Source organism: Hemisphaericaspora subhashii, assembly GCF_019202705.1.
Source record: "Hemisphaericaspora subhashii strain CBS 10753 chromosome Unknown scaffold77, whole genome shotgun sequence".
Taxonomy (NCBI): domain Eukaryota; kingdom Fungi; phylum Ascomycota; class Pichiomycetes; order Serinales; family Debaryomycetaceae; genus Hemisphaericaspora; species Hemisphaericaspora subhashii.
This window is the reverse complement of record NW_026057277.1, coordinates 1-23429: the sequence shown is the minus strand read 5'-3', so window position 1 is coordinate 23429 and position 23429 is coordinate 1. Positions and strand designations below refer to the sequence as shown.

Below are 23429 nucleotides of genomic sequence, written 5' to 3'. Positions count from 1 at the left end.
CATTGTAATAAGATCTGAAGCGTGTTAAACAGATCTATAAACAACTTTTCATTCTGGCTGGACAATGTTATGGAGGTCTGACTATCATTCAATATATTCTCAAGCAAATCTAATAAAAATCGATAAATATGCAACCAATCTTTCTTATATAAATGCTCTTTCACATATCGTATATTGACAATTATGGCAATGGTTTTCATAAAGTCAATTGTACAAGGATCTAATAATTCATCTTNTATATAAATGCTCTTTCACATATCGTATATTGACGATTATGGCAATGGTTTTCATAAAGTCAATTGTACAAGGATCTAATAATTCATCTTTTACATAAAATCGTGAAATGATCTCCAAACATAAATCAATATAATTCCTATATTTTATATTGATCCTAGTATCTTCTGCAGATTTCTCAGTTATGGAACGTAAATAATATGATGCTTTACTTAATCGAACTTCAACAGGGTTTGATTTATTATTGTGATAGACTTGTGATTCATAATCAATCAATTTTATGATTGCTTGTTGTAAAATTTTGAATTGTTTCAGGGATAATTTAAATTTAGATACCGATAGAATCTCTAATAAATTGAGAGCGTCGTTTCTTTCTTTGATCTTTGATGACTGTAATGATGTACATAGTTTATTAATATCGATTGTTGACATATCATTGAATTGATTTCTAAACTAGGACCCCTTTAAGACGTGTTGTAGCGTTTGTTCTAGATTCGAGATTTTTTTACAGCATCAATTTTGCATGAGGTTGGTAGCGCGTATTTGGTAGTTAAAAACGTAGAATAAATACAACAAATAAGCAATATTGTAAAAGGGGCTTGAAATTGTAAACCCTTGAGTGTTACCCCATTGGGTTAGCCCCTTGTCAGTTTTCTTGATACTACATAATCCCACTTAATAGTATGTTTATGAATTGCAGTAATTTTGTTTTGGAGTGCTGCTATTGTTAGATCCCAATTTGGAAATATTTTGCGTTTTTATGCTGCAAAAAAAAATAAAATCACTAAAAATTGAAAACGACTATAAAACATGTTTTTTTGCAGCTATCTATAGAATGGTCAGGTTATTTATATGTAAGTATATAAAGCAATGTGATTCTATTCCAATTTATTTGGAAGTGAAATTGCCAACTTTTCTTTTTCATTACCGATAAAATTACAGCTAATTATGCCACTGCTCGAATATAAGTTAGAAGAAAGATCACTTTCTTCAGTTGAAGATCCATTTGATTATGTAAATTTACTTGAATGTAAATGTGATTCCTGTGAATCATGGAAACATCAATCCAAAAGACAAACACTTTGGTTATTCCTTGGAATAGTAATTCCATTACTTTGGATTTTTAATTCAATCAGAATCTTATTTATGTTATTCTATAAGAAACATGATCCAATTTCTGTCGATCAATACCTCGTTTTCCAGAATCAAAAAGTATTTCTCCCAAGTAATGTCGCTGGTTTGAAAAGAAATGAGAACGGTCATGTGATTTATCATCGAAAGAGGAGACAAGAGATGTTTGATGGGTTAGGGCATAGTCTTTTAGCATTTGCTCTTTACAGCGTGGTTGTTTTGATGATTGTTGTTACTTGCTATTATATTAAAAATAATTAGAGAGATGTTGCTTATGTTACAAAAATGACGGAATTGTATTAGCTTACAAAGAGGGGGGGAGAGGTCAGAATGCTACTTCGAGAGAAGGGAGTCTATTTTATTGTATGTAATATTAACTCTATAAGAAACCAGTAAAAAAATAAATATGCTATCGATAATTAAACTAAAAGGCATTTTTTGGAGTTCTTGAACTGAAGTCAAAAATAAAATTTCTGTTTGACTTCTTCAATTATAAACAAAGAAATTGATCACGAGTCAAAAAAATTTTCACTCTCATTATTTTTTTCACATATCTCCACATATTAAGTTCATATCTATTTAACTTCAAAAATTTCTTGAATTGAATCTTTCATATATTTCTTCTTTTCCAAATCAAAATCAATTACTCAATAATGCTTAGAACTTCCGTCAGATTCAACTCAGCTTCAGCTGGTCCATTATTAAAAACCCCATTATATGAAGCCCATATTGCCTTACAAGGAAAAATGGTCCCATATGCGGGATTTGAGATGCCAGTTTTATATAAAGGACAAACTCATATAGAATCACATAATTGGGTTAGATCAAAAGTTGGATTATTTGATGTTAGTCATATGTTACAACATAAGATTAAAGGTAAAGATGCTAAATCATTATTACAAAAGATTACTCCAATTGATTTAAATTTATTAAAAGTTAATGAATTTAGTTTATCAGTATTATTGAATGAGAATGGTGGTGTTATTGATGATTGTATCATTACTAAACATGGTGAAGATGATTATTATATGGTTACTAATGCTGGATGTCGTGCGAAGGACATTGCTTTTATTAAAAAAGAAGCTGAACAATTCAATTCAGTTGAACATGATACTTTTGAAAGTACTTTATTAGCAATTCAAGGTCCAAAATCTCAAGAAATTTTACAAAAATTTACTAATGAAGATTTATCCAAGATTTATTTTGGACAAAGTAAATTTGCAAAATTATCAACAATTGGTGGTGATGTTCATTTAGCTAGATCAGGATATACTGGTGAAGATGGATTTGAATTATCAATTCCTTCATCTAATGAAGTTGAAACAAAGGAATCTTTAACCTTCTTCCAAGAATTAATCAACACTTATCCAGATGTTGTTAAACCAATTGGTTTAGCTGCAAGAGATTCATTAAGATTAGAAGCAGGTATGTGTCTTTATGGACATGAATTAACTGAAGAAATCACTCCAATTCAAGCTGCTTTAACTTGGTTAATTCCCAAGACCCGTCGTGAAGGTAATCCAGGTTTCAATGGTGCTAGTACTATCTTGTCACAAATTAAAGATAAATCTTTACTTAGTACTAGAAGAATCGGTGTATTATCCAAGGGTCCATCTCCAAGAGATAACAATAAGATCTTTAGTGAAGATGGTAAGACTGAGATTGGGTATATTACTTCTGGATCTCCGTCTCCTACATTGGGTGGTAATGTTGCTCAAGCTTATATTGATAAGAAATTTAAGATTGGAAGTAATATTAAGATTGAAATTAGAGGAAAATTAAGAGACGCTACTATTGCCAAATTACCATTTGTTCAAAGTAACTTGTATAAGCCATGAGTTTAGTTTAGATCTATATACGTTAGTAATTAGATGAATTTATATTATTTATGAAATCTTTGAGTTACATCATATCCCCCACTCCACGTAACTCCAGCTTCCACTCTCGCTCGTCCCCCAACTAAACGAACGATACGAGATGAATAAAACGGTACGGATGGATTGCTTTTTAAAGAAAAATAAAATATGCCGAGAGAATTTTACATACTGTACAAAAAAAATGTGGTAATTATGGGGTTTATCCGTAAACCCACCAAAAAGAAATCAAACCAAAATTTCTAAGTTTAAATAACGAGGCATTTTGAAAGTGAAATTCAAAACACCGTTAAAGTATGACTTAGCCTTTAGACGAAGTCTAGAACCAGTAAAGAGGTATAATACCGCATCATCCGTTTCTCGAGAATGTCAGACGATATTCCCATTTACCCCCCGGGATGAAATGATACTAGAGCTGCACCTCATTTTTTAAATGACGTTTAGATTCGCTTAAGATGAACTTACTTACTATATAGTATGCATGTAACTGAAAGAGTGAATGTATGAGGCTCATCGAAAGTTTATTTTTTTAACTCCTTTTCTCAATTCTCCATGCGTTTCTTTTTCATCTTATTATTTAGTTAAAGGGAATCATTGTTTTTTGGTAGAAATCATTGTTATTTAAATTTCATACAATTCCTTTTTTAACTTTGTGTAAATAATTTTATTTCATAATTTATTTTTTAATTCATAATTCTATTATTTAATACAAATTCCCAATTTATCCGTCGGAAGAAAAAGAAAAATTAACAGAAGAAGACGAAGGAAGGAAGAAGGATTTAATTTGTGATACAAAAGACAGATTTATCACTTTTTCCTTTAATTATCATTATAGAAGAAACAGTGTTAACTTTCATGTCAATATGAATTCACCATTATTCTCCCCACAACAGTTAACCAGTCGTGTTACAAGTCCAAATCTCATTGCTGCTGGTACAAATGATAATATTATCAACAACCCCTTATTACCACATTTACCAGAAAAACCAATTGCATCAACAAGTTCTTTACAAGTTTATATAATTCCAACAGAATCAAACTTATTTGTGCAAGGATTTGAACCTCAAGAATATTTATCAAGACCTCCAACTTTATTAAGAGGTTGTTTATATATCAGGATTTTAAAACCATGTAAATTAAAATCAATTGTACTAAATTTTAAAGGAATACAAAAAACTGATTGGCCAGAAGGTATTCCACCCAAGAAACAAATATATCTTGAATCTAATCTGATCATATCTCATACTTGGCCCTTTTATCAAGCAAGTAATGCCCCAACTCCAAACAATGGTGCTGATGTTTATGTTGAACCAACAACTACAACAGGTATTACTCGAAAACATGCATTAAGTGCGCCCAATTTAGAAGATTTACCTAGATCAAGAATAAATTTATCAGATGCTAGTTTAACTACCCCAACAACCCCAACTGAATCACTTAACGAAAGAAGCAGCGGTGGGAACTTTTTCACTCGAAATTTATCACCATCATTTATGCGTCGTGGTAATAGATCACCTACAATTTCCGCATTTGATAGTGAACTTAGTTCTGTCATATCTCCAATCGCTGGTGATCCATCATCACTGGGATATTTTGCTCCTGGTGATTACATATATAATTTTGAACATCCTATTCCTGCATCAATTCCAGAATCATGTAATGTAACTTATGGAAATGTTGAATATGATTTATCAGTTACAATTACTCGTCCAGGGACTTTTAAAACTAATCTTTTTGGGAAATTACCAATTGAAATAATTAGAATTCCTTCTGATTCAAATATGGAAGAAAATGAATCAATTGTGATTACTAGAGATTGGGAAGATCAATTAAGATATGATATTGTTATTGGATCAAAAGCAATTATATTGGATCTGTATTTACCATTAGCATTTAGATTTATCCCATTATTTGGAAAAGTTGCTTTACATCGAGTTCGAGTTTATTTAACTGAAACCTTGGAATATTTTTGTAGTAATAAGAAAGTTCATCGTATGGAACCAACTAAAAAATTCTTATTATTAGAACATAAAGCTCAAAAGGGGAAATCATTACTTTCCCAGGAACATCATCATGATCATAATGGAGATGATGAAAATGAAAATAATTTTGAAGATGATATCCTTCCAAAAGAATTAGAATTTCAATTATATGTTCCTCGTGAATTAGATTCAAAGAATAAATTACATTGTGTCATTCATCCCGATACTTCATTTGAAAATATTCAAGCTCATCATTGGTTAAAGATTTGTTTAAGAATTTCTAAACTTGACCCAGAAAACCCGGCAAAGAGAAAACATTATGAAATTTCAATTGATTCCCCATTGAAAGTATTATCACCCCATGCAGCTCATGGAAATACATTATTACCAGCATATGATGACTTCATTCCCAACTACAACGCTGCGGCTACCGCCACCACCGCCACCACCACCCAAACAACCCCAATTGACACAGCCGTACCACCAGTCCAAAATGGTCTTTTATCAGTCATATCAAACCTTTCACGAAACCCAAGTTCAAACCACCTCGATGAATTAGTAAACGACTACCCTCCGCCACCAATTGAATTCCATCACATATCAACCACTACCGATTTAGACGGAGTAATCGATTCCCATGTGGATATGCATCTAGATTCAAATCTCTATGCGCCAAAATCTCCGGATATAATCCAATCCATAAATTCACCGCAAGCATTACCCCATCCCGGAACATTCACATCTCCAGGCGGCAGGGTGATGACTCCAATAGGACAACCAAGAGCGATTCATTTATTGAGAAATCCAAGTATAAACCCCCCAGCATTCGATGCTGACATTCCACCACCTCCAATGGAGGACTTACCTCCCCCAGCGTATGATTTGGAAGAAGAGATAAGTTTGTCGCCGTTGAGAATTGATGAGAGTCCAAGTATTTTAGATCGGATTAGTGGTGATAGTAGTCTGGGAAGTAATAATAATAATAATGGAGTTCCTGGTGATGGTAGTAGTAATAATGTGAATAGGAATAATGTGCCCGAGATTAGGGTTAGTACTAGTAATCCAGTCAAGGAATTATTAATGAATGTATCCCCATCCCAACAACAACAACAACAAAATAACAGTGAAGGTTGTGCGAGTTCAAATCTCGAACAATCAACTTCAACAGCATCGTCCAGACATGACAGCGAGGGGGATATAACCGACTATCCTGGCTCTCCGATCAACCCACCCGTGATGCCAATAAACAAATCAAGAACATCCTCAATTGGATCTTCCGCACAATTAGGCACGAGTACTGCTGGTGGTGATAGTGATCTTCCATTCGATCAAACGGTTCCATTATTAGATTTGACCAATCAAGAGACACCCCAAACTGGTGAAAGTCAGGATACGAGAGAATCATTGGGACTGATAATGTATGATTTGAGTTATGTTCATCCCAATTTGAATGAAAGTGAAACTACAGGGGCTGGTCCTTTTCGGATCCATGATTTGAATTTATCTAATTTAAGGAATCCCAGGATTAAGAAACATTATCAGGATCAACAACCGTTTCTTGCTGAAGATGCGGAAATAGAAGAAGCAGCGGGTGAAAATAATCATCAAAATGAATCTGATGCTGGATCGGAAGAAGAACTGCAAGAACAAGAGGATAGTAGTAGTAGTGATGCTGGGTCAGAGGAAGAAAGGTATAGACAAAGAAGTTTTGGAGTGGTGAATAATAATAATGACGAGGATGGTGCTTTACGGAATAGTGGCCGTAGTGGTTCTTCTTCTTCTAATAAAGAGATTCCTCAACAGAGTCAAGTCCCCGGGTTTAAAATTGGATATGTAATGCATTGATTGGGTTATATTTAGGTTGTTTAATTTGTTTACGTGTTGTCTTTTCGTTTTTTGCATATTTCGTTATGAGTTTTTAAAGAGATTGATATAAATTTATAGAGCATTTTGCTATTTAATAAATAAAATGTAACGCATATTTCTATTCTTTTGCAAGGGATAGTAGACTGTAAGTAATCTCTTGATAATTGGTTCTCATTGCGAGTTGATGAAAAGGGGAGTTCGCCAGTGACGCGTTCATAAACTGATCTGAAAACTGAGTAATCTAGAAGTCAAAGAGGATGGTTATGACACCCATGTAGATCAGGACGTAAAAGGATTATAACCTGAAAGTTCTGCAACAAATATTTTCTTATGTTTCCTAATATGAATACATTCGAATATGTGGGGAAAAAGTCTCTAATATGACAATATAAATGCAGCTCATTGGGTTTGAAACCGAGAGTATTGTGACAAGGAGATCACATTGGTAGTCTCCGATTACTTATATACACCATATAAACTGACATCTTTAAATATATGTCTAGATTTGAGTTGGTAGTTAATGAGGTAGAGATTAATATGTAAGTTTGGATGTAATAGTAATATTTTTTTCTAATGATGTCAAAAGAAAAGACGCGATGCAAAAATCAAAAAAATTGTTGCAAAAAAAAAAAAATAAAAAAAAGATTTAAATAAAAGCCGAATTAAAAAATAATTTACTTGTATGAAGTGTACTGCATATAATGTAAGATAATAAACTTAACATAATTAATTAATTATCCATCATACAATAAATTCATCATTGATGACTTTTTTTATTTTATTCCACACAATACAACAACTAATTTATACTATTTTAGATTTTTAATTTTTTAATTTAAAATTTTATTTTGATATATTTGAATTTATATTCAATAGATAGGAACTTATATTACTTCTATTACTTATAGAAAAAAGTGAAGTAAAATTGCAAAATTGGAAGAAAGATCTCTGTCTGTCTCTGTCTCTTTATAATAGTTTTTTTTTTGTTTACAATTTATTATTGCAACTGAAAAAAAAAATATAAAATATTATAAACAGACAGACAGACAGAAATTTAGAGAACAAAAAAAAATACGAAAAAATTTTCCCAATTCTTTTTCAATTCATTTTATTCCCAATTTTTCTGTTTGCTGCTTTTTTGCTTCTTTTTCAACTTAATCTTTACAACCAAATAGAATCATTCAACAATCAATCAATCAGTTAAAGTTGCAATAGACAGCGACACGTATCCAACCCACTACAACCAACAACCAAAAACAACAACAACAAATAGTTGATTGATTTGCTGCCACCCACATCATGGTATTATACAAGAGAAAACAAGTCAAATTTATACCTCCACCATCTATTCCAGAAGATTTATCTACTGAAGTTTGGTATATTCCTCAAACTAAAGAATGGTTTCTTACTTATGATGAATATTTATCTCGATTAGATTATTATAAAAAAAGAAAATTTGTATGTGAAATAACTGGTAATTCATGTTTAACATTTTTTGAAGCTTATGAAAGTGAATTAAAAGAAATTGAAGGAGTTGAAAAGAATTTTCCGGAATCTTTACGGGAACATATTTTAAGATTTTTACAATTTAATAGAATAACAAGATTAGATCAATTAGTTGATAAAGTTTATCTGGTATTTAAAAATGATTATTTCCCCGGTGAAACTATTTATATTAAAGGTTTAGAAAAATCAGACCCTTTACATCGTGATATCGAACATAATAGTTCAGGCTCATCCTCGTCTTCTTCTGGATCGGGATCGGGATCTTCAAAACAAAGAGGGATTATCCGTGAAAAAGTCCAATATGGTCAAACTGCACAAACTAAATATTTAGTAGTTAGATTAAATGATAATCAACAAGCAATAGTAACTAATGAAAATATATCAAGAGACAGGAATCATTTCACAAAATGGTTAATTAAAACATTTATTAAATTAACCATGTCAAGATCTCATAAAGTTGGAGCTCCATGGGTTGTTAAAACAAAATATGCTGAAAAATATCGTATTCCACAAACATATCCGGAAGATTTAAAACATTTTGCTGATTCTACACCTACAGGAGAAATCTTGTATCAATTACCCAAGAAATCAAGAATAGCCAATATTAATAAATCAAATACTCCTTCATCAACACCAACGCCAAACCCAACTGAACGAAAGAAGAAAATAAAAGAAGAATCGAAAAAGAAAACTAAACAACCTACCCCAGGATTAGAAGATCAACCAATAACCCCCGTAGTACCATATAGGAAGAAATTCCCATTGCATTATTTGCCGGAAAAGTTACAACGAGAGTTAGAAGAAGAAGAACAATTACAACAACAACAACAACAACAATCCCAACCGCCTCAAAGAGTAGCCACACCATCTTTAGGATTGTCTCAACTTCAACCAACCAAGAAAAATATCGTTGATGATTTAGAATTGAAATTCGATCTTCAGAATCCTCGACCTAGATTACAAGCATTAACCCTTCCTGAAAATGCAAAAACCTGGAATGCTCATCTCGTCGCTGAATTCAATGATACCGATAGTCAAAAAGAAGACGAAGATCAAGAAGATGACAGTAATGAAATACCCAATAAGGAATCCGAAATTAGAAGATTATCTTCACCCCATCTCAATTCTATTCAAGATGCATTACAAGCCTGGACATTCATTAATATCTATCATACCGTATTGAATATCGATACATTCACATTTGATGATTTTGTATATTGTATGGGATGGAATTTAGATCAATATAATGAGATGGGAAGATGTGAATTATTGGATGAGATTTGGTGTGCTGTCTTGAGTGCGATTGTATCTAATCAAATACCGACTAATAAAGAGGCAAAAGAAGCTAAAGAAAATGAAGAGATATTTGGATTGAATATAACATTACCGGAAAGATCAAGATTTGAAAAGGAAGACGACGAAGAGGATGAGGATGAAAAGGAAGATGATGAAGATGTTCGTGGATCTGAGAGTGAAGATGAAGGAAAAGTGTTAAAGATTGAGGATGAAGATTCAACCAATGAAGACTCTTCGGAAGATCTCAAAAACAATGGAACGAAGAATAATTCCAAAAAGGATAAAAAGCAAGAAGTCATTGAAATCTCAAGTCAGACTGATGATAAGGATGGCGATGCCGATGATGAAAAACAAGAAGATAGTGATTCTGAATTATCAATGGTTGAAATTGAAGATGAAGATGACCAAAAGGAAGATGAGGAAGATGATTCTTCTGATACAGAATATTCATCACATAACGCATATATTTGTATGAATTATAGAAATACCCCTTGGCATGATCGGTTACGGAAACGTAATTTCAAAGATGGGAATTGGCAATGTATTTTATTAGGTGTATTATCCTTAGTTGAGTTTGTACCACAATACAAACCAATAATTGAACAAGTTTATAATAAACTCGCACCCAAAACCATGCCAGCTACTCCTGCAACGGTATTGAATCAATTTTATGAAGAATTGGATATTGATTTAAAATTCCAAACATTGAATATCTTGATTGATTTAATCATTAGTTCCCCATTGGTTAGAACATATATTGATGAATGTTTAGAAGCTTCTACATCATTAAGAAGAACAAGATTGGATAATATTAAAGATTATAAACAAAATCTCGAAATCGCCCAAAAAGCAAATCAATTCATTTTTGAAAAATTAAAACAAAAGGGAGAAGAAGACAAGCGACCAAGATTAAATTATTCATCTATAGAAATGACAGAACCAGAATCAAAACTTGCCGAAACTGACCTTGAATTCAAACAACAATGTGAAATTAGAAAAGAAGCATTAATAAAATTAAACTCCATCAAAAAGGACAAGAAAGCCATCGAACAGAAATTGACCGAATTAGATTGTCAACGAGTTAAATTATTAGGTAAGGATCGTTTATTTAATCGATATTGGTGGTTTGAAAATAATGGATTACCAAATCTTCATGCTGGTGCCAATGATGATGATGAAAATGAAGATGGCGATGATGCACCTAACGCCAAGGAAAATGCCAATGATGATGAGATTGATGAGGATAAAGAAGAAGTACTGGATGAAACTTATTTAATGGGTAGGTTATGGGTACAAGGACCTTCTAATGATGATTTATTGATAAATTTCAATTGTGATTTTAATGCCGCTCAGAAATTCAAGGATGAATTACGTGAACGTGAATATCATGACCGGATTAATCATATCGAAGTCATAGATCTCGATGAAGACAATCTGAAACAGAAAACGCAACAACAGCCACCACCACCAGAATCAGCCACAACTCCACTGGAACCAAAACAAGAAGAACCAAGTCCTAAAAAGAACCAAATCCGGGAAATGAATTTCATTAAATTCCCCAACAGTTTCAAAACCACCGTTCATACCCTTCATAATCTCGATTTCCGTGATTCCGAAATCTTCAACCACCAAAAAGAACTCATAATCGACAACGAAGGCTCTCTCCTAGTACCACCACAATCCCTCACCCCTTTACAAAGGAAAATTATCGAAGAATCTCCAGATCCATTAATGAATGGGTCCGATTGGAGATATTATGATCATCCTGAAGATATAACCAAACTCATAACTTGGCTTAACCCTTGGGGCAAGCGAGAATCCAATCTCCGGAAAGAATTGGGAGTGGTTAAGGATTCGATTATTGCCAATATTGAAGCCAGGAGAAAGGCCCTCTGGATGGATGATGAACTGAAATTACAACCGGAGGAAATTGAATTAGAAACAAATATTCGGAAATTGACTGAGAGGTTGGAAAAACTTCGTGCTGAGAATGATGGTGTGATTGAGATTGATGATGATGAGGGGGATGAGCTGGAAGATGTACAACAACGAGAACAGGAGAGAAGTGATGACGATGATGGTGATGGCGATGATGATGAGGTGGTTGAAATTGGGTCAAAGAGAAGAATGAGAAGCAGAAACACATCCCAACCACCCCCACCACCAGCCAAGAAACAACGTCGTAAGGTTGTCCAAACTGTAGAAGACGCACTTGAATTCGGGGAAGAAGATGATTTGGTTACCATGATTGAGAAATTAAAAGAAGAATTTGAGGAAAAGAGAGAAGAACGAGAATTGACTCGGGTTGTTCAATGGATGAATTCAAAAGCCGAAGATCGATTTGGGAAATCACTTTATGATGGTGGTGAAAGGTTGAAAACATCGGGAAAACGTAAAAAGTAAACATCTTTATTTTAATCAAAAGATAGTGTATTATTATGTAATTATTAGAAATGTAATAAACGAACGATTCATTATATAGAAGCGCGTCTTTCAAATATTTTTAGGATTAAGATCTCAAATTCAGACTATGGCTGAGGGAGTTCCAGTTTCGTATGTTGCTCAGAAGTTAGATATTGCTTACGAAGTGGCAATAGATCATTGTCAAGGTTTAGCTGACGATGAGAAGATTTACACTGATATTACAAAGACTGTTATACGTACTCTGTTTGGAATAAAGGGGGGTCTCAATTCTACGCCGAACATAGAACGATATATTTACTAAATTAACTTAATAAGTTTATTGACTAATCTGATATCAATTATCGCCTGGCCTTTTACAGATTGTAGTTTTATATATTTAAAACCGTAATACAGAAGTTTCCTTGTTTGTTCCGGCATGGCATTACGGTCTTATTCCATAGGTCCTTTCGTCTTTTTGCATTAAATTCCATACATTGGCCCTAATGATTTCCAAAAAATCTCAAAAAGTATCTCAGGTACAATTATAATACATATCAACCAGATATCACTATTCTAATTATTCCAGGTATACTTAGGACCAATTCAAGATTCCTAGAATTAAAGAAATGAATTTCTATCTTAATCTGTTCTTAACATTTAGTTATTTTTATTTATTTATTGAAACGGAGACATTTTATACGGTACTCTCAATAGTAAATATCCACAAGGTTGTAAGCATTCGTTTGTCCAATCCGATGAAATCCTGATATCGCCTGTAATTCCAAACTAGTATTCACCAACGGTTCACACAAGAAAATATGAGTTGCATTAATCAAAGTCAACCTAGCAAGTTGATCCATGGCTCTGAAAGTACATCCCAAGATATACAACATAACATATTTGGCCATTTTGACAAAATATGACATTTTGAACATCGGGATGGTTACTTTTGAAATATCGCACCTGCTACTTTATTTGACTAAGCATAGTGAATCTCTTAGGATTCAATCATGGTGGAAATTGAATAGAACACTCATTAATTATTGGAATTTCAATATTTCTTGGATTAACTTCCTCTATTCTTTATCTTTCTGATCAAGTCCTTTGGACACCTCTCTTAACAGGATTGTTATTAGCATGTATGTGCATGCAACTCAGGCATAAATCCGCTTTCTCACGTTGTATATTGATGCGGCTAATGATAGGAGTACAAAACAACAAGAAATGGTTGCAAAAAGAATTTTACTTGCAGAATTCATGCATAATTTGCCACAATTGATATTATTATTCAAAAAGGCTTTGGAATCTTAACGCCGAGATGTCTTTTTGAAATGTTTGTTTATGTCTTTAAACTTATTACAACTGAACATGAAGAAAAGTGAAGAGCTTATCAAAGAAAACAAAGGTCCAAAAAAAATAAACATTTGCAACAATGCATTTCATATCTTATCTTGGTTTGGTTCTGTCTTCTCCTCATTTTCATTTCAATGCTATTTGTTTACTAATTCAGTTCATACACTAGAAGGACCATCTTCTGGAACATAGAATAAAAAATTTAATTTCGAGATTTTGAACTTATCTATAGATTTGCAGGAAGGACGGTGTTTTTTTACAAGAAATGAACAACGACAAAGATAGTAATCCCATTCACGATAGCCGAGCCTTTCTCTTATTGATAGATATAATTCGTAAACAAGTCACAAGAGTATCAGAAACCAGAATTTTGTTCTAAGATGATGGCCCCTAATATCGGCATCAACCCCACATTTCCGTATGAATCTGCCAAATACCACAAATGTGACAAGACTGCGAGAATCTCTTCGAGAGCCTGCCAGGTAAATCCAGAGAAAAGACTATTGGCAAATTGGTTCTTGAATCGAGACTGTTAGATGATCGTTCAGTGGAATAACCCCACAACTTCAATCATAGGAATGTATTTATCAAGTATAAGTAAACTGGATAACTAACCCTTTCAAGACTCGAAAGCGGGTCTGTAGATATTACGCTAGCTCACCCGCAATATCCTTTAGAATATGAGACGAAGGACTGGGATAATAACCAATTTTGTGGTCTTGCGCATATCCGATTTCAAAATTGACTGTAAATAATGCGTTTATCTCAAAACAAAAATCCCATTCACCAAAACGAAACTTTAAAACCCCTAATGAAATGAAAAGGTGAAACAAAGTCTCCACAAGCCACGGATAATCGAATTATTGTGACATATGGGAGTGATTTTCATTTCATTTTATGTTGTGTGGATATTTATTTATTGGATGACATGGTTGACTTGCGCCCAGGTCTTTCCCAAAATGGATCCAAGACACGCTTTTCTATTTCTATTTCTATTTCTATAACTTTATGAGAAATGCGTTTTTATTGTGTAAAGAACTTTATTGTTTGGCGGGGGGTTGTTGGGTTTAAAATAAAAAGCGCAATTTAATATTCTTAGTTCGTAGGAATGATGGTTTCCTAATTGGGAATATACCGATGCGCTCTCGTATAAGAAAAATTTATTTAACCTTAAAATTGATGATGTAATTGATAAATCTCTAGAACTACTTATATATAAGTAGATCCACCTGTTAAAAATATGAATGAAGTTATATTTAGTATAAAAGTAAAGATATCTATAAATAAATATGATCTCATCACAAACAACAATTACAAAATCACATAAGAAAACAACCACTATTGATAATGGAATAAAGGTTTTAGGATATTCTGATGTTAGAAAAGCAGCAGAATGTCTTTTGGAATCATTTCAAGATGATGCATTGGCACGAATGTTAGTATGTCATTTACCTACCGAACAACAACGTCGTAGATGTGAAATTTTGTTATATGAAGCATATCTTCGTCAACATATAGCCAAAGGATTAGTACTTGGACAAGGTGAAAGTTCTGATGGATTTGAGACGGTTTCGATCTGGTCTGTTCCTGATTCCGAAGAAAGAGGATTGAATTCTTTTCCAACTTTGATGGAAGCTGGTTATGGGAAGCTTTGGAATGCTATTGGCGAAGATGGTAGAGAGAAGGTTTTTCATGGAATGTTACCATTATTGCATGATTCTTGTGAAAGAATTATAAATACTGATTCTAGATTTAAGAATAAAGAAATATATACTTTGGTTTATGTTGGATCTAGACAATCTGCAAGAGGGAAAGGTAATCTTAGAAAATTATTTGAATATATGTTTAATAATTATATTGATCAAGATGATAATAGTATTGCATATTTAGAAAGTTCATCACCTACTAATATACCTATCTATGAAAGATTTGGTTTCAGAGTGGTTGAAAATATCATGTTGGGAGATAATTCAATTGATAATGCCGTTGAAGGAAGAGATTATGCTATTATGAATGTCATGATTAGAGGGGTTAGAGGTAATGATTGGACTAAAGATGAAAACACCTATTCAAGCCGTGGTAAATTGTAAACTTAGCATTTTTTATTTATTTAATTTAGTACTATTAGCTTAAATATATATACACGTATATGTACAAAAGAAAATCCCTTATTCATCCAATGATAATACAGTCTTATGAGATGGAGAATTCAATTTAGCAAATTCTTCCTTTGCCTTTTGTCTCATTATTTCTAATTGATGACTTGTAATTGGTTTAACCACTTGATTTGGTGGAACAAATCTAAATTTCCCAAATCCAAATTCTCGATCAGACATCTTATCTAAAACATATAATTGAGATCTAACATAAGCTAATAATGCTTCAACATGTCTCATATCAACATTTGGATTACCATTAAATACATTTCTCCATAATGCAGCTGCTAAAGTAGCATCATCAGTAACTAACCCTTCATCATATCCAAGTACTGAACCTATTAATTGAGCATGAAAATCCTTTAAATTCCCTTCAATAACTCTATTTGAACTAATACCAAGTTCACTAGACATTCTTAATTCCATATCTTTAAATATACGATCGACCAAACGTTGTTGATATAACTTACCATATTTAAAAGGCATAGCTCTCATTCTAACTGATAACATCCAATAATGTAAGAAAGTGATTTGAGTTTGTTGAGCAAAAGATGTAGGTAATCTTAAAGTTTTATAATAAAATTTTGCAGTATCAGATAACGGTTCATCAGGATAAATTAACCCTTGAACTTTACAATCGGCAAAATAAACTGAACCAGCAACGGTACCAGCTCTTGATTTATCCATATCAAGTTTTAAAGTATCAATAACAAATTGACCTATACGTTGTTTGAAATCAGACATTTTATAATCGGGGTTTTCTTCTTTATGTTCGGATAATAATGGAAGTTTCTTCTTGGGTTGACGTGGTTTAATCTTTAAATCATGTTCTACAAAAGGTAATGTTGATTCTTCTGCTATTCTCATAGGAGCATCCAATGGATCTTGTGAAGATGAGTCAGGGGTGGTAGTAGTTGTAGAATTCTTAGCAAGTATAGTAGAGGTAGTGAAACTCCTTAAATTGAGAGCAGTGGACTTTATAGCTCTAGTTCTAGTCCCTATTCTCAACATCTTTAAGTGGGGTTTGGTATATACTGGTTATTGAAGATATTGAGAGTCAATCAATGATTGAAAGATGGATTTATTTAATTTTTTTTTTTTCATCATTCTTCTTCTTCCAATACAATTTTTATTAAAATGTTTTAATTAAGTAAGAAGGGTGCTACCAATTTTAAATCACGTGACTTATATGAGAGTCTATATCAGAGATTTACAATATTTGACTGCAATTAAAAGATGAAAACCAATACTTTATATAGGATTCTTGCAAATGTTTATATTATCAAACACTACGATCCATCTTTCATGTAACATGTTTCCAGTTAGTCGATTGCTTACACCAAAAGGCTATTATTTTAGTAGAGTGTATAGTAAAGTCTATGTCCAAATACAATTTGATCACTTATACACGACTAATTTGTAGTTGGACGAAAAAAAAAGAATTTTTCATTTTCAAAATTTGGTGGTTGTCAAATATTGGCAAAAACAATTTATACTTTAGAAGCTAAGTGATAGAAAGTATTAATAGACAGAAAGAGAAAGGATGAGTAACTCAATTGCTGACGCTTTCAAGAAATTAAATGTATCTCCGGATAGTACTCCTTCAGAACATCAAAAGATATTCCGAGTATCTTATGAATATTTAAGTAAAGTTAAACATTTTAATGATTTAAAAGCATTCAATAATTGTTTAGTTGCCCTAATCAATATAGATAAATATCAAAGAGCATATGATGTAATCAGAAAAGTTCCAGCTAATTTGATAGAATCTTCAATTTTAGAAGTTTGTTATGTTTATTATAAACTTGGTAAATCGGAAGAATTGATCAAATTATATGAATCAAGAAATGTCAATTCTGAAGGTCTAGAAATTGGATTGAATCATATCCTTGCTCAAACATATTATAAGATTGGATCTCATGAAAAGGCATTGGCATTATATCATGATTTAATTGAGAATAATAAATATGATAATCAATTGGATTTAATTATAAATGAACGAGCAATTATATCTCAATTAAATTTCAATTCTCATGGTCAAAATAAATCTACTCATTCAATTGATCAAAATTTGGATAATTATGATTTATTATTCAATGAAGCATTGATTGAATTATCCAATAACAATATTCCTAATTGTTTACATCTTTTGGAACTGGCACAAAAATTATGTAAATTAAATACTGATTGGTCTCCAGAAGATTTATTATCAGAATTATTACCAATTAATATTACTATTGCTTATGTATATGATTTATTAGGTGATTCATCTAAAAGTTTGGAAATTTTACAAGAGAATGATATTGATTCGATTAATGATTCTATGCTTAAATTAATTATTAAGAATAATATTTATTCTAAATCAGATAATAAAAAATCGATTGGATTAATTGAACGTGATTTGAGTTTTCAAGAAAATTTACATAAATTAAATCAAAAATTAACTAAATGGCAATATCAAGTCATTTTGAAAAATAATATAATGTTAAAATTTGCAACTGGAACATTAGGAAAATCTCAATTAAATAATAAATTTATTCAAAAATTCTTAAATGATTTCCCAGGTGATTTATTCCCATTGGCTTATAAAATTTTCATAAATTTAGATATTAGTTTTAATGATTTACATGATTCTACAAAATTGAAATCAATTGGAAGAAAATTAATTAAATTTATCAATAATCAAAAACAAAATGACCAACAACAACAGTATGTGGCAGTATTATTATTGGTATACCTCAATTTCCAAATTGGATCCTTTGATCAATCTTTGTGTATTTTGGAAGAATTTACCACAAATAGTATTTCTCAAGATAAATTGATTCCAGGTATTGTAGGTACATTAATTAATGTTTATGAAAAGACTCATTCTACCAAAAAATTAACTGAATTATTAATAAAATTAGCCAATAAATTTTTGGAAACCCCGGTGGAAGTCTTTTCCAATGATGGAGATTATTATAATACCGCCAAAATAATTGCATTTAAAGCATTAAATCAAGGTCATAAAGAAATTTCATCAAAACTTTTCCAATATTTAAATTCCATCAATCAAGAAGATCATTTAATTTCTTCAATCTTATCTAATTCAAATATCGATTTATATCCAATTAATGAATTAGTTTCCCCCATGCCAATTTCAGAAATCTTATCGGTTGATTTAGATACATTAATCCCATCAGCTGCTAAATCAACCAAACCAATCATTAAAAAAGTTTCTAAAATAACCAAAAAGAAACAAAAACCTAAATTTGGTCCAAATAAAATCATTAAACCTCAAGAAGAATTGTCATTGGATGATGAAAGATGGTTACCAATGAAATTGAGATCTTATTATAAACCAACCAAAAAGGATAAGAAGAAAACTGGGGGGCAACAAGGAATTGTTGAACATAGTGCAACTCCTGTGCTTTCACATGCGACACCTACTAGTAGTGGAAGTGGTGGTAAGAAGAAGAAAAAGAAGGGAAAGAAGTAGGTGTATGGATTGGCTTTCCAGGCATGTATATTAGATGTTAATAAGCAATTATTTTTTAAGTAAACTATTGTCATATAATGGCAGCAACCTTTAATTGACGAGTCAATTACATTACGAACTTAAATTTGTTCATTATTACAGCGATGTAGTTTCATATTTTTTCATTGAGGGAAAAATATAAACAGGTAAGTATTTAAAGACTTCCATTTTCACTCAAGGATTAATTGTAGAGCCGGAAGTACGAATGTTAACTATTTGTCTAAACAGCAATTCTCTTGTTTTCGATTGTTCTCCTGAACTGAATAGTAAAAGGTTCATATCTTTGAGCTATATACGCAAGAATTGTGTCATGACGGCAGTATGCCCCTCAACCGCCACCACCAGCATCCAACTTCCACCACCTCCATTCAACTTCCACCGCCATGGCCACATCCACCGCCTCCATTCAACTTCCACCACCTATGGCCACATCCACCTTATCCATTCAACTTCCTCCATCTCCTCCTCCTCATCCTCCCCTCCATCCACCACCACCTCCCTTTACCTCCACCACCGCCACCGCCACCATAAAATCTAATCTGGATCAATTTACTTAGAGACCAACCCTTTTCCCCCAATATCGACCAATATGGAACTACTATTTAATTTATATAATTTATAAAATAAAGATCAAACATTGTCCGTTTGTATCAAAATCCAACATCCACCACTCTCATCAAAATTCCAAAGTCCATCATCGAGATTCTTCCTTCACTTCAATTGGAGTGTCCATCGGAGATTCGCACCACCACCTTTTGAAATTATCCATTTTGCCAAAATTGAAATTCTAATGTCTGACCTGATCCTGTTCTTCATTTCTCATTCCAATCTGGATTAAGTCAAACCTTCTTCCCTTGAAATCAGATTAAAAATCCATCACACATAAACTAATCATGGGTCAAGTGGCTAATTTAGTATAAAAGGGTTCCGAAATCCCATGAAAATCCAGTGTAAACTCTCTCCAAATTGTATGATCACCAACTGTTGATTTCCATGATTGATTTAGAATGAATGTGTAAGCTCTCAGATGTCCAAATTAGATCAAGTCAAAACCTTATTCCGTTGAAATCAGATTAAAAATCCATCACACATGAACCGACCATTGGGCAAGTGGCTGATTCGGCATGAAAGGATTCCATATCCTTTCCCCTTGAGGATCCGGTTAATGACTTTCTCCAAAATTGTCAAGGTAGGAGGACCACCAACTAATTCTTCATCAATTTCATTTTTATTACAGTTTTTTTGTTTTGGTTCTGATATAATACTGATGGTTGTGAGTTAACTTCAATGGGATACGCGTACCTTGAAGTTTTGATAAAGGAGTTGTCATATTGAAATGTTGATCAGTTTGTTGGAAGAAAGTTTCACTTTTTGTTTCTGTGACGGTTAACCGCCTTTAAAGACTTTGTTGGATTGATCATATTGATGAGATTGATGAATTTGGATGATCTGTGTACATTATTAAGTTGATGGGTTTTCTGTTTGTGGTAAAGTAAAGAAGAAAAATGGTTTCCAATTTTTTTTTTTTTTTCGCAATCTGTCGTCTAAAATTTATGCTGCAAATTTTCTTAGTAATTGCTGGAACAACTGCGAAACAAGATCAATCTTGATACGGTCGAAAACACACAAATGGACAAGAAATCACTTGATGAGATCCACGATGGGAAAAATTAACGGATTCAATTTCGGGGATAAGTCGCCGAAGAACTTCTCTCGAAACAGGTTAATTTGGTGTTAATATAAATTAGCAAGTTTGCCCCAATTTTATATAAATTTTGTAGTTTTTATTTAGTATGGAGAGTATGGAAATTTTAGAGAAATAAAATGAATGATAATTTGAGAATACTTTGAGTTTCATTAAAGATATAGAGTTGAATCCATCAATAGTACTAAGTGAAGACATTTACTAAGTTGAGACCTTTAAGTCCGATAAGTCATATTTCTATTAAGTGATGTGCTAGTTCTCGATTAGGGCTAAACCCCCCAAGAAGAAGATTGTAGAAACAATGCCGTTTACACTTGAGGCAAATGAGGGAACTATACGACAACGGTGACCCTTAGAATGTTTCGTTTAAGAAAGAAACGTCAAGCAGACAGATGATAGACTGTATAAGGACATAGTAAAGCTTTAAATTTAATTTACTTAATTTTCTTCTTTTTCGATGGCATTTCTAAGTACAGCTTGGCCCTTTTCTTTGTCAATTGTTTTAATATTGTTCACTTCTAGTAACAAAAATAGGTAATACTGGTTGGTCAGTTGTAAGACGTTGTTCGAAGTTCCGTTATCCGTTATCCGGGACGAATTCCCAAATAGGACACGTTTCCTGATTTATCCGTTAGAAAAAAAAGAAAATCATTTATTAAATTCTTTCACCGGTTTTATCGACGGCATTTTGAAAATAATGAGTGTGGCTTTGGAAATAGTTTAAAGGTTCTTAGCTTTCAACATTAGAAATCCCCCCTGTCTAATTGGTCTATTCGAATAGGAACATGTAGACAATACATGCCTTCAATCACAAAACAGACATAAAAATATTATCAAGTGGTGTGCAGAAGAATTTGGAATTTTTTCGAAAGATAACGTCATTAAGAGAACAAAGGATAATAATTCCGATGAGATAAAAAATAATTCTCGAGTTATAAAATTTTCATTTCTTTATTTAAAGCGATCAATTTCTCCAATCTTTTTACATTTCTTCGTTTTACCTGTTTTTGCTTTTTTCTTATCCATCTTTATTTATCATTCACAAATATCATCATGACAATCGATTCTGTTCCATCTACATTCCAAGGTTTTGGTGTCGACAAAAAGGAAAACTGGAATAAACCAAAATTAGTCACTTATACCCATAAGCAAATCAACCCCCATGACGTTGTTCTCAAAAACGAAGCCTGTGGTCTTTGTTATTCTGATATCCATACTTTACAATCCAACTGGGGTCCATACAGAAGAAACGATTTAGTCGTAGGACATGAAATCGTCGGTACTGTTATTGCCATTGGTGAAAAAGTCACTGAATTCAAAATCGGTCAACGAGTAGGTATTGGTGCTGGTAATTCCGCCTGTCGTGATTGTAATAGATGTACTCATGACAATGAACAATATTGTAAGAAATTATGTGGGACCTATAATAGTCCAGATCCAAGATCTGAAGATTATGTTACTCAAGGTGGATACTCTTCTCATTCCATTGCTGATGAACAATTCGTATTCCCAATCCCAGAAGCTCTTTCTTCTGCCCATGCTGCTCCTTTGATGTGTGCTGGTATAACTGTCTTTTCACCCTTGATCCGTAATTTATCCAAAAATGCTAGAGGTAAGACTGTTGGTATTATTGGTATTGGTGGTCTTGGTCATTTAGCTGTTCAATTCGCTAATGCATTAGGTGCCAAGGTTGTTGCTTTCTCACGTACTTCAACTAAGAAAGAACAAGCACATAAATTAGGTGCCCATGAATTCGTCGCCACTGCAGAAGATTCTGAATGGACTACAAGATACGATGATGCTTTTGATTTTATCTTAAATTGTGCTTCTGGTGTTGATGGTCTTAATTTATCTGATTATTTAAGTGTTTTGAAAGTCGAATCTAAATTCGTCTCTGTGGGTTTACCACCAGCTAAGGAACAATTTGGAGTTTCTCCATTCACATTCTTGAAGAATGGGGTTGCCTTTGGATCTTCATTATTAGGTTCAAAATCTGAAGTTGTTCATATGTTAGAATTAGCCGCTGCTCATGATATTAAACCATGGATTGAAGAAGTTCCAATTGGTGAAGAAAATTGTTCTAGGGCCTTGGATAGATGTCATAAGGGTGATGTTAGATATAGGTTTGTCTTTACTGAATTTGATAAAGCATTCAATTAATTGTTTTTTAGATTTTCATAGAGTGTATATCTCCTTTAGAGTAAATAAATAGAAACACATTTTGAATGTAAACCTTTTGCTTCCCTATTTGAAAGACATTTGTTAAGAAAAGGATTAAAGGATCTACAATTTGATACTGATATTATGGTTTACGTATTGCTATTAGATCATAATGGTAGTAGTTGCAGTTGATGTTTGATGAAAACTATCCAGACTTTGTTCAGTCTTGGTTGTATTAATTTATCG

General features: G+C 32.7%; 9 protein-coding genes across 9 annotated transcripts; 7 read left to right on the top strand and 2 right to left on the bottom strand. All coding sequences in view use genetic code 12, as the record gives it.

Annotated features, from left to right (window-relative positions):
• Positions 1–228: 228 nt before the first annotated feature.
• Positions 229–666, bottom strand: J8A68_002577 (TEL1; the record flags this gene model as incomplete). Its single annotated transcript, XM_049406343.1, has 1 exon — positions 229–666. The coding sequence occupies one exon, from the start codon at positions 664–666 to the stop codon at positions 229–231; it is 438 nt and encodes a 145-aa protein (XP_049264121.1).
• A 516-nt stretch (positions 667–1182) lies between these two features.
• Positions 1183–1626, top strand: ASG7 (Asg7p; the record flags this gene model as incomplete). The annotated part of the gene is made up of 1 exon (XM_049406342.1): positions 1183–1626. The coding sequence occupies one exon, from the start codon at positions 1183–1185 to the stop codon at positions 1624–1626; it is 444 nt and encodes a 147-aa protein (XP_049264120.1).
• Positions 1627–2018: 392 nt separating this feature from the next.
• Positions 2019–3203, top strand: GCV1 (glycine decarboxylase subunit T; the record flags this gene model as incomplete). Its single annotated transcript, XM_049406340.1, has 1 exon — positions 2019–3203. The coding sequence occupies one exon, from the start codon at positions 2019–2021 to the stop codon at positions 3201–3203; it is 1185 nt and encodes a 394-aa protein (XP_049264119.1).
• An 899-nt stretch (positions 3204–4102) lies between these two features.
• On the top strand, positions 4103–7066 carry J8A68_002574 (uncharacterized protein; the record flags this gene model as incomplete). The annotated part of the gene is made up of 1 exon (XM_049406339.1): positions 4103–7066. One exon carries the CDS (start codon positions 4103–4105, stop codon positions 7064–7066), a length of 2964 nt encoding a protein of 987 aa, XP_049264118.1.
• Positions 7067–8386: 1320 nt separating this feature from the next.
• J8A68_002573 (uncharacterized protein) lies at positions 8387–12292 on the top strand (the record flags this gene model as incomplete). The annotated part of the gene is made up of 1 exon (XM_049406338.1): positions 8387–12292. The coding sequence occupies one exon, from the start codon at positions 8387–8389 to the stop codon at positions 12290–12292; it is 3906 nt and encodes a 1301-aa protein (XP_049264117.1).
• A 2642-nt stretch (positions 12293–14934) lies between these two features.
• J8A68_002572 (uncharacterized protein) lies at positions 14935–15735 on the top strand (the record flags this gene model as incomplete). The annotated part of the gene is made up of 1 exon (XM_049406337.1): positions 14935–15735. The coding sequence occupies one exon, from the start codon at positions 14935–14937 to the stop codon at positions 15733–15735; it is 801 nt and encodes a 266-aa protein (XP_049264116.1).
• Positions 15736–15813: 78 nt separating this feature from the next.
• J8A68_002571 (uncharacterized protein) lies at positions 15814–16812 on the bottom strand (the record flags this gene model as incomplete). Its single annotated transcript, XM_049406336.1, has 1 exon — positions 15814–16812. The coding sequence occupies one exon, from the start codon at positions 16810–16812 to the stop codon at positions 15814–15816; it is 999 nt and encodes a 332-aa protein (XP_049264115.1).
• A 532-nt stretch (positions 16813–17344) lies between these two features.
• On the top strand, positions 17345–19279 carry J8A68_002570 (signal recognition particle subunit; the record flags this gene model as incomplete). The annotated part of the gene is made up of 1 exon (XM_049406335.1): positions 17345–19279. One exon carries the CDS (start codon positions 17345–17347, stop codon positions 19277–19279), a length of 1935 nt encoding a protein of 644 aa, XP_049264114.1.
• Positions 19280–22076: 2797 nt separating this feature from the next.
• Positions 22077–23183, top strand: J8A68_002569 (NADP-dependent alcohol dehydrogenase; the record flags this gene model as incomplete). The annotated part of the gene is made up of 1 exon (XM_049406334.1): positions 22077–23183. The coding sequence occupies one exon, from the start codon at positions 22077–22079 to the stop codon at positions 23181–23183; it is 1107 nt and encodes a 368-aa protein (XP_049264113.1).
• Positions 23184–23429: the final 246 nt, after the last annotated feature.